At 38.3% G+C, this 11,749-nt stretch overlaps 1 protein-coding gene across 3 annotated transcripts; it reads left to right on the plus strand.

Moving 5' to 3' along the window:
* Positions 1-647: 647 nt before the first annotated feature.
* On the plus strand, positions 648-8,356 carry LOC103462282 (uncharacterized). Of its 3 annotated transcripts, XM_008404966.2 has the most exons (7): positions 648-997; positions 1,219-1,355; positions 3,228-3,269; positions 3,360-3,743; positions 4,001-4,123; positions 5,278-5,368; positions 5,453-8,356. In XM_008404966.2, exons 3-7 carry the CDS (start codon positions 3,230-3,232, stop codon positions 5,778-5,780), a joined length of 966 nt encoding a protein of 321 aa, XP_008403188.1. In that variant the 5' UTR covers positions 648-997; positions 1,219-1,355; positions 3,228-3,229; the 3' UTR covers positions 5,781-8,356. The 3 variants fall into 3 exon arrangements, with proteins under 3 accessions (XP_008403188.1, XP_008403187.1, XP_008403189.1); XM_008404965.2 differs by lacking the exon at positions 648-997 and having other exon boundaries at positions 1,004-1,355; XM_008404967.2 differs by lacking the exons at positions 648-997; positions 1,219-1,355 and adding an exon at positions 1,377-1,526.
* Positions 8,357-11,749: the final 3,393 nt, after the last annotated feature.

Here is an 11,749-nt window from a genome sequence, read left to right on the forward strand (position 1 = left end):
CAACGTTTTTTATTATTGTTAGTATTTTTTTAGGAGAATTATATTCATCAAAATCTAAAAGGATCTAGCAAATGTTTTTGGTGTAGTTTCTGTTCTGTATATTAAGGCAGATGGTTCAAGTAATGATGCTACACAGCTGATGCTGCTCACCCTGGAGGCTGAGTTAGTTCTAACTCTGTGTTTGATGTAATCCAATCACCCATATATTCCATTTGATCCTAGTTATCAAACAGTACTTTAAGTTCAGTTTATTATTCACATGAGTTAAAAAGTTCCTATCTAAGGAAACCCAGCAGATTGCATTGAGTCAGTGACCTGCAGCCATTTGTGACCTGCAGCAATAAACAACACATAGCTGATTGTTGCTGTGTGTTGGTTGCTGTGTCCTTCTGGACCAACATACAGTAACAATCAGCACAGCCATGCCTCACACAGAGCATGCATGTAGTGACAGTGGAGAGGAAACACTCACCTCTAACAGGAAGAAACTTAAAGCAGAACCAGAACCTGGTTCAGTACAAGTGGCCATCTGCCATGGCTTACTGGATGTTTGAGAAGACAGAGCAGAAACACAGATTGAATCCCCTCACACAGGCCTCACACTTTACCTCACAGCAGCAACTCTGATCTGATCAGGATCATCCTCCCTCCTCCATACTGAATCTCCACTCTAAAGAAGTAAGCCTTCTCAGCTCACTTCCTTCCAGCTTTCACCTCCATATCCACAGATTAATTTAAGGTTTCAGATTAATTTTTAACAGCACAGACTTCAGCCACAGCCCAACCTCAATGACATAAAAATCTAATCCCTTAGCAGTTAATTGTACATTTCGTGCTCTGCAGGCAGGGATTTGACCGATGAGTCATTTACCTTCACACACACAGGAACCAAGGCTACTATGAGGCTGTGTAAACAGTAACCATATAACAAGGTCAAAGACCTGAAGGATCTCACTGAACTTTGTTTTACAGGCTCTGCAGGAACACATTTGTTAGGGTGAGTTTATGTTTCATATCACGTGTAGATATTCTCAATATGACAAGGAGAACTGAATTGGTAAAGCAAACATGTAGTTTTCTATGAGCTTGTTAGACAAAAATGTAAAAGTTGAGACAGTGAACATCTTTGAGCAGCTAAGTGAACAGAGAAGACTTTTTGGAGCTAAATAACTAAATGTAGCCTCCTTCTGCGTTTCTGAATCTTCACTCCCTCATCAGGAAATCAAGCAGAGTGCAGACTCCTCCCCGTGACCTTTGGAAAATCTTCCAAAGTTGTTAATTCTGTTGAGCACCTGCTGAGTTACATGTTCCATTCTCCTCATCTCAGCCACAGACGCAGCAGAAGTCAATCCACAGTGAGTACAAAAAAAAAACATGTCAATTCAAAGCAGATCAGACCTCCCGGGAAGGAAATATTTGCTATTTTCTGTGTATTATGGGATGTTTTTGTTCATCTGTTCAGTTTAGGATTCATCCAGAGAGGCAGATTTGATCCAGCTCCAGTTTTAAACTGCTGCTCATTAACTGTGAATATCATTTCTGGTTTACACTAACAGGGTAGTGGGTTTTGCTTTTCATAATGCAGGAGGAAAGGGTTGGAAGGATTGGACATTGAAAACCATCCTACATCAGTTCATCTGTTTCTTCTTGTGTCTCTGCTCTTTCTTCTCAAACCTCCAGTTAGTCGTGGCAGATAGCCACTTGTACTGAGCCAGGTTCTGGTTCTGATTCTGCTGGAGGTTTCTTCTTGTTAAAGAGGAGTTTTTCCTCTCTACTGTCTCTGTCTTTTGTGAAGTGCCTTGAGACGTCATTTACTGTGAATTGGCGCTATTTAAATAAACTGAATTAAATTGAACCACTTGGTAAAATTGTAAGTCCAATAATAATTGGCAGCCATGAGAAGATATGGCATTTCTTTTGAAAATCCATCATAAGCAACAGTCAGGTTAGCACAGATTTTACCTGCTACTGAAAATAAGGAAGTGATAGATTACAAACAATGACAAACAATACAGTGTTGTTTTTTCAATACGAGTTAATGCTAATATTAACAAAATAAGGGCAAGAGTTGACACACCATGAACAAATTTGCAATTGTATATTCTAGCAGTCTCATAACTCAGTAGGTTACAGTTTCGTAATGTTGCACAGTGGTGATACTGTCAGGTACTTCCAGATACTTTAATGCCAAGTAACTGAAATGTGAACTGTCCATTCTTGCATAATTTGGCTGCCTGCATTGATAAATGTGACCAGGCGAAAATAATTTGTGATTATTTTCACAAATTATTTTGTGAAAATAATGTAATGTAATATCCACAGTCTGACCAGACAATGGACTTTTTACCTGGGATTTAAAAATTCATTTAGATTAAATCTAAACCCAATGATTGTGAAACATCAAAATTCAACACTGGATTCAGTTCAGTTTATTTCTATTGCACCAAGTCACAAAATATCGACTTAGACAAAATAGTCATTTCAGTCCAATCATGCAGATATTCTGACTGATTCCAGTTATGCTGGATCTGGTTTAAAAACATATGTTCTGTATTAGTTACATGAAGCATTAACAACCTTAATCTAATAATTATGTTAGTCTTTCCACAACTTGTGTCTTATTGTAAACGTATGGAAAATACTCCATCATCTGCACATGTTTTGTTATTAGGACACTGAGGTGAAAGATAATTTATGCAAAGGGAAAGGAGTAATGGTTCCAAAATACATTCTAGTGGGACACCTGTGGACAAATAAAGGGGAGGTGTGCAGCTACTGATTTTAACAGATTATGATCAATTAGATAAATAAGTTTCTATTAATTTTTGGCACCAGATGAGAAGTTGAATCCATAAGATTTTACAGTTTACACAATCAAAGGTCTAAGTCATATCTAGTAAATATTTTACTCTTTTTTAGATATTTTATTTCACAATAAAACAGGGAATAAAACAGTGAGCTTAGCATTGTCATGCAGGTTGGATATGCAGAGAGAGTAGATCAGTATCTTTATTGATCTTCATTCAGTGAAAAGTCATATGACCACCAACTATGATAAAGATCATAGCACCATAAATTCTTAGATGAGATGGAGATATAGATTACCATCTCTGTTAGAACTGCAGCTGCTTTGGCTGTTCTTTAAATGTGAAAATCCAAAACTGTAAAAGATGGTAGAAAAAGTTCCTTAATTTCTGTGTGTTCTTACAGTTCTTTATCCATTTCAGAAATGCTTGACTCTTGGGTATTCCTGCTTCTCCTTGTCCCAGGTAAATGATCACTTTGTAAAACAAAGTAGACACTGACTAACTGAGTTGGCATCTATGCTTTTAATAAAGTCAACCTTTTGACCTCTGCAGGGGGGCAGATGTTTATGATCCATAACACGCAGCATGGCCTGTGTCTGGAGGAGTCGGCTGACACAGGTCAAGTTCTCCTGAAACAGTGTAACCTGGACTCTCAGGCTCAGCAGTGGCACTGGATCAACCAGGGCATTTTGATGTGTGTCGGAACCTCCAGATGTCTGTCAGCTCAGCAGGACCATCCGGTCCAAACCCAGGCCTGTCCAAAGTCAGACCAGGAAGCTCCAGAGCTGATGTGGGACTGTAGTAGTAACAGACTCAGCAGCAAAAAAACGTCCTTACTGCTGTCCACCGACGGCCAGCGTGTGATTCTCACAAACCGCCTCAAGCACTTTGAGTGGAAGTCTCTTGATGAGGTGGACGTCTGTAAGACGAGCCTCCGTAAGTCTGAATGAACCGAAGTAGATCCAGTGCAGTTGATCTCAGAAATATCTATAATATAAAGGCAGCAACATCATTTCTTTGTAGCACTTTCAACAACTAAACAGCAAAGTAATCCAGTAATACTTTATCACATGTAAAAGTGATGTCAATAAAAATTGTTTGTGTATTCAATGTTTTGCAGAATTTGATGCAACAGCACAGTAATTGATCTGTTTCTGAAAACCGAAGGATTTGCCTTGTTCCTGTGTTCTCAGGGCTCCGGAGAGCGTCTGAGGACCAGGACCTGTTAGAGGATCCGGAGGAGGCAGCAGACCTGATGAAAGGCAAGATGGAGGAGAAGAGAGAGTATTACCGCTGGTTCTACCGTACCGAGAACCGTAAGCACCGTCGCTTATCATAAAGGTTATAAAATCCTTCAGCTGAACGTGTTTCAAGTTAAAATGTTTGGTGAAATTAGAAGCTGAATCTGAGTCTTTCACACATAAAAGCATACTACTAAAGCTACAGTATTTAACTTTTATAGAAAAAAGTGCTTTTATATATTTGTTTAAACTGTCACAATATTATGACAGCATATTATGAGACAGATAATCTGAAAGACTCAACCTCCTCAATCTCCTTTTAGTGCTCCTACAGTCCATCTGTAGAAAGACACCGCTCAGTCAGAAACAACCAATCAGAGCCAGGAGGTGGGTCTCAGTGCTGTCAGTCAAGCTCGTGTACATGCAATGTGCTAACGGCAGAGAAACAACTGTTACAGGAAAACTGTTTATCTGCTGTCATCAGTGGCCATTCTAAGTAGCCAGAGCGTTCATGGTGGCTCCACTGTTGTGGACCATATGGAGGAGGCAGAGCAGCTTGAATTTTTCACAGATTGTATTTTTCATGTTGAACTGTCACAACATGGTGACAGTTTTAGCAAAAGTGTAAAACATCCATTATCTTACATGCTTATCCCTAGTGGGTCCACAAGGGATGCTGGTGCCCATCTCCAGCAGACAACAAGCAAGAGGAACACAGGGATAAAATACAAACTGCATTTTAAACCAGGACCTTCTTTGCAAGGCAACAGCTACCAACTGTGCCACTGTGCAGTTCTGTAAAAGTCATATTTTTTAATTAAAAGTTACAACTGCAGCTTTAACATAAGGTCAGTCCTTATAAAGAAGAGAATTTTATTGTAATAAATTGATATTTTAAAAAAACTAATTTTGACCACACCTACAGTGGCGTCTCACTTTGAGTCACAGAGCATGATATTTTCCCAGCTATTTGCCAGCATAGAAACACAGTCAGCAGCAGATCATGTCTGCAGCTTATTGGAGTTCTGGGTCCTGCCAGCACCATCCCGCAGCTACTCATTTCCCTACAGAACCCAGTGAGAGGCAGGGGGAAAGATTTAGCAACTGAGAGCAGCGGCGTGTGTAATTTCTGTGGACCAACATTATTTCAGAAGGTTCTAGCATAGCTAGGTCTCTATTCAGTGTACATATGGCATAACTTTGTGATTATGTTCTTTTCTGTCTTGCAGCAACTATTTGGACATTTGTGCTTCTGGTTCTGGCTTTTGTCTGTTTGCTCGTTGGGTTTTTGCTGCTGGGAATGGGAGCCATGGCCAACAAGTAGGAAATTACACATCAAATCTTAGCAACAAAGGAAAAGATGCAATGTTCTATTTTAAAGGTTTTCTGGTTCATCTCCAACAGGAGCAGAAAAAAGATAGCTAAATACAAAGCCCAGGCATCCCTTGTTAAGAAGCATGAAGGCGAAGAGCTTCAAGTCGTTTCTGCTCTTCGGGATAACGGAACATCTCCGCTGCCCCATTGTCACACGCCGTCCATGTCTGAAGGAGACACAAAGGAACTGAAAGCAGGGGACATTGTGGTCACATGGAAAGACGGCAACACTTCCTGCTTGTATCCAGATCATGTTGTAGAGGAGAGACAGGAGGAGCTGGAGAAGGAGCAACAGGAGAAAAGAGAGGAAGTGTGGCAGGAACAAGAGGCTCATGATGAGGGGAGGATGACAGAGTGAATATTGGTCTGTCCCTCAGCTTTTAAGTTAAGTTATCCGCCATTAGTTGGAACAATAGACTTTATTTGAGAAATATGTATTTAGATATATAAACAATACAGTAAAAATACAGTTTTTATACATTTAAATAAAATATTGTCACATGGATGTTGCCATATTGTTTAAGCTGCAATGCATTCTGGGTAAATGACTTTTGGTTGATCCAGTTGTGCTAACTCCATCCGGCTAAAACTGCAATGAGTAACATAAGACTTTTTAATTTGAATTGGAGTGCGTTGAAATGGATGGGAATGTAGAAATCACAAGAAATAATGAAAAGGAGGAGAAACAAACGGAAGAGGACAGGGTTGGCTGAAGAAGCTGGTCTTTATGCTGCTGCCACCTTCAGCTTCATAAATTAAACAATAAATGACACCTACTGCTGCTCAGACTGTGTGATCCAATAAGCAGTTGATGTGCTCTGTATCAGGTCTGGTCTTTGGTCTGGTGTCAGGTCTGTGGTTTCACATTTAGTACCGGCAGCAGTAGCAATAGCTTCCTTATCATTTCAAATAGCTTCCAGCGCTGCTTGCCTCATGTTTCTCCCAGGGTCTTTTTGCTCGCTAGCTGGCAGCGGGATTTAGGTGCTTTGTGGATAAAAACTGTTGGCACTACATTTGGTTTAAGCTTGTGAAGGTAACCTGCTAGATCCTTCATCAGTTTTGCTCTTACAAATGATTCAGTCTTCTGGATGTTGTGGGCACAAATGTGTCCTTCAGAAGTTGTATTTGGCTGTTTTCCACTGTGCTCTTTTTTTCATGTGGGAAGCAAAGCAGACTCAACTCACTTCTTTTTTTTTAATTACAGCCAACTGCGATACAGTGTTGCACTGTCTGAAATGACACCAGTCAAATGCAATATGATAAACAACAGCTTGGATTAAGTTAACCTTCCTGTGTTTACTCTTACTCGGTACAAAATGGACCAACCGCATCATCAACCCAGCAAGGTGAAAAAATGGCGACCTCCATGGGTGAAAAATATAATGAAAGATCTATCATTTTTGAAGTAATTATGGCTTTTTACATATCACAAACTACAATTTTTGAGTTAATAGGAAAATGCAGCAAATGTAGGACATGTTCAACTAATCGTGGATCACTTTAACGTTTCCTTTCATTTAGATTTAATGAACTACAAAGCTCTAAAATTGTTGAAACAATGTTTTTTCAACAATCATGTGACTGACTAAATGCTAAGTACTCTTTGATGTGAACTGTTAACTTAACAAACCTTTAAATCCCTTCAACCTCTTCTGTTTCTGTCTTGTGTAATCTTGACCCAATGATAACTGCTGCAACAGGCTCACCTGAAACCACAGCGGGTCTTAATGCAGCCAAGGTGTTGTATGCATCAGTGTCATCCGGTGAGGTTCAGGACTCCTCTGGAGCAGGCGTACAAATATTTAAAACCCAAAATAGAAGCTTAGATTTAAATTTAGCTCATATTTTGGCCTTAACTTAAACATTTAGCTGTATTAAAAGCTTTCAATTGTGCTTTAATCAATTAACAACAATATAGCAAGAACAACAGAATACTATTTAATGTAAACTGAAATTAGATTTTTTTTTTTTTTTTTGGCTGATTCCCTTTTAACTGAAATTTAAAATGATCTCACTATGTTTTTAATATAAAGTCCATGCCCACAAATATTTGTGTCACTTTAGTAAAAATTGCTCATTTGCCTTCATTTTTAAAAATCCGGCAGCTGTAACGGAGCTGATCAGCACAGAGGAGAATCGTTCAGGAACAGTTCTATTCTCACTGAATGTTCTTGTGCTTTTCTTATTGTTTTCAGTTTTTTAATTTATAGAACACCTGCTGCCCTTTGTGTCTATTTGGTTCAGCACCTCACCACCATCAGTGCGACATTGTACTTTCTGCCTCATCTTATTCATTTTCACTGCTCATTTGTGGCTGATCAGAAGGATTAAATATGCCACTCTTATGTGTTCAATATGCTAGACTGTGAAACACCAGCATGTAGAATTAAACATGTATGTTGATAATATATAGACAGTAATGTCCATGCATCCGCTGCCTGCTTCATTCACTCTGTGACACAGTGCCTCACCCTTCCTTCTCTTCCTCCATGTGTTTGAACAAACAATGCTTCAATTCAGCAATTTTGATAATAAAATTGTTGAAATTATTCATAAAACAATCAAATAATCAATTTGCCAACATGACTTGGGCTTCAGTTGCATTGTTAGTACTTAACTTGCCATGATAACAGGTGAGGACCTGTTTTCTCTGACTGCAAGTCACTAGTTTAATGCCAGTTGATGCACATTTCACACACACCAAGGGTCATATTGAAAGCACTTTGCTGCCGTTTAGTGGACTGAGTCAGGTAAAGTATGTCTAATTTCACAACTTTGAATGCTGTATAAGGTAACTTGTGTGTGCTATATTCAAAATCAATTTACAATCTTCTTGACAGTAAAACCACAGCATCAGCAGTAAGTGGTTAAAGTCTCCATCTAGAATATATCTGTCTTTACTGTAATGTGTTGTTAAATAAATTTTCCATCTTGTTTTGTTGAAACATTTTCCAAAATGGAACAAGGTTATACCTAAGAGGTAAATGGACTGAACTGATTTTCCAGTCATTTTATTCCCTCAAAGCACTTTACAGTAGAGTCACATTTACTCATTCACACACACATTTATACATCAGAATGCAGACCGGTAGGCAACTTGAGGTTATGTGCCTTTCCCATTGACATGTGATGGGAGGAAGTTGAAACCTACAACCTTCCAATCATAAGAAGACTATTCTATCCATAGAGCCACAGTCTTCCAAAGTCTGGTCTAGTGAGAAGAATTGGGTTTAATCATTTTGTGTGAAACATGGCATCTGAAGCCTTAACCTGTCATCCTTTTCTTGGAGACTAAAACTGTGCACAAGAGAGAAATCCCTAAATCTAAGTCTTGCTCTGCCAGAGAATCAAACCTCTAGTTTTGCAATGAGGCCACTAAATGATAAGAAGGGACCATGTCTGAAGCTGAATTCAGACCTGGTCCTGGTCCATATAACCATTTATTGACGTGCTATCCAAAGTGCCTATCTAAAGTTATCTAAATTGTCAAGTGTTATCTGTGTTGCAGATTGTAATGGACTGGGTTGGACCTCTGTCACTGTTCAGGTAGTTTTTTTGTTATGGCAAAAGAACTTTGTAATAATGACAGTGAAAAGATCAGTCAACAAACTCAACAACCATATGCAAGCAACAAAAGATAGTTATAGTTTTTTGTTTCTTCTATTGTTGATAAGACTATGGCTACACTCACACCAGCCCTGTTTAGTTCCTTCAAAGGGGACATGACAAGCAAAACATCTTTAGCCCTTAACCCCTTGCACCTGTACCTAACATCTCTTTTTTGGAAATTTTTTGGAGAGTTCTCAAAAATTACATCCCCGAAATGATTTCAATATATCTCAGGAACTACAAAGTGTTTTTGACTAGTTCTGGTATCAAAATAAAAGCAACATTCCAGAGAATACTCTAGAGGTCTAAAAATCAACATTTGTATAGAGAGCAAATAAATATGGCACATGGTTTGAAAAACAAAAAATTCTTGAATGTAGTTGCAATATATAATATTATTATGTAACCGAATCCTTTTCTGCATTGTGCTGGTTATCAAGTGAATGGACCGTGACACAGTTTATCTTTCGAACAGATGATTCTCGGTTTATTTCTGACGAGAATACAAAGACAAAACAACCGTGTTTTCCAACTGATGGAGCTGAGGACACATCCTGAACTCATGAAGCAGTGCGGTCCTCCCCATCACTGCAGGACACTAGGAGCCTCGCTAAAAGTTTCTGTTCCACGTAGATCAGAAGCCGAGGGGACTCTAACCACACTGTCAGCATGGCGGTCCACACTGCCATCCATGGTCAGTCCCACAGGTAAAAAGTTCACATCAAGCAGGAGGTTGCGATGCACCACATGCTCATTGCCATGACGATCTCTAGTACGATAAATGTGGAGAGCAGGTTTGGATGCAACCACCGTGTACATGACAGGCTCCCATTTATCAGAAAGCTTCTGCTTTCCTCTGGCTCCCTTGTTCGCCACCAGTACCTGATCTCCAACTGACAGAGGGTGACCCTTGACTCTCTTGTTGTACTGGTCACATTGGTGTTTCTGCTCTGCACTGGTGCTCTTCTCAGCCATTAGCATAGCAGCACGCAGGTTAATAAGACATTATAAGACATATAATGTGTTATATGTCTTATATTACAAGACATTATGATGTCTTATAATATAAGGTATTATAAGACATAATACCTTATATTACTGACATAATATAAGGTATTATGTCTTCATATTATGTCTTATATTATGTTTATGGGGAAGATAACAAGCGCTGTTCAAATTCGTCATTTTTACTCGCATAATATTGCCTTCAAAGTAGAGAGGGCCTTGACAATGGTTAGTAATTTTGATAAATTCAAGCTGGTGTCGTCCTAGTCCGAGTTAGACGACAACACAACGGGACAACAACCGATGGAAATGAAATGTGTGTCACAAAAGGAGCACGGGGGGATGAAGGCTGCTAAGTGTTGCTAGCTGATGGTAAGTTTGCTTATTAATTATCTTCGTTTAATTATAAACAGTGCAGTAAAGATATGTAACTTACGTTGGTTTCATAAATAATTATTTTATCAATTTTATTGTGACGTTCGGTAGGTACGGTAGGGTAAATCAGAATCAGACACAAACAACCAGGGCCATGCAGAGACCACTAAAGGAGCAGGTGCTCACAAAAAAAGGGCACATCCAACTGTATTTTAGGACAGAATATTAACAAAGCCTCTCAGCTTTCAGAGTTTAATAAACAATGATAAATTACAAAATTGTGAGATATACAATCAAAGCTAAGGAAAATCTCTATATAGAGCTGATATGGGAGGCATGGGCAACCGCCCAGGGCATCATTATGTGGGTGGCAGCATGATGAAGTGACTGTATCTATATTAAAATGATAAATTCTAGACACTTATGAAAAACTGTACTTTCTTTGGCACTTTTTCAGATGGTCGGTAGTAGGAAATTTTCCATAAAAAAACAAATCTTAAAAAAACAATCTCTATTTTCTGCCAACAATATAGAAAAAACTACTAAAGATAGCCATAAATAAATGTTTTTATATGATGCTGCAGTCTAATTGACATCTAGGAAGGAAGTTTCAATGAAATGCATAAAAAAATAAACATTTTGGTGCAAGTCAAAACTTCTCTAAAATTAGATTTTTTTAAAAACACAAAAAAAATCCCTATTTCCTAACAATAATATAAAGGAAACTATTAAAGGTGGCCAAAAATGGATGCTTTTATGTTATTCAGCAGCGTAATGTATCTGTAGTAGAGAAGTTTTATTGAAATCTGATGAAAAGTACAAGTTTGGGGAGTGGTCAAAAAATACTTAATTTTGTCAATTTTTGAAAAAATTTTCCGTCGGTCAAATTGGCTTTGGAAGCAGTTCTGCGGTCTAATAAATCTTTATTGAACAGTCCCAGACCCCTACAAAAAATTGAGCATATTAAGACCACACATCAGGATGGGGAAAATAGCTTTTGGGGCTTGGTTTCAGCATATATTTTTTCATATCGTATGCCAAACATGCCATCTCTGCTGTCAGGGTAAATATTGAAATTTGTTTTATTTTTAAAAATTACATTTTTTAAAGAACCTTCATTATTTTAAAAGTAAACTATTTATACTGTACATATTCATGTTTTTCAATATGATTTATTTATATTTAAAGGATGTCATTACAAATAGATGTCAACTTTATTTTTTAAGTAATCGGCTTTCAAAAATCCCATCTTTTTCTACTCAAAGGTGGGTTTGTGGCAAGGTACACCTACCCCCCAAAATCTCGGAAACCGTTAGAGATAATGGGCTGAAATTTTTT

Source organism: Poecilia reticulata, linkage group LG3 (genome assembly GCF_000633615.1).
Source record: "Poecilia reticulata strain Guanapo linkage group LG3, Guppy_female_1.0+MT, whole genome shotgun sequence".
NCBI classification, from domain to species: Eukaryota; Metazoa; Chordata; class Actinopteri; order Cyprinodontiformes; family Poeciliidae; genus Poecilia; species Poecilia reticulata.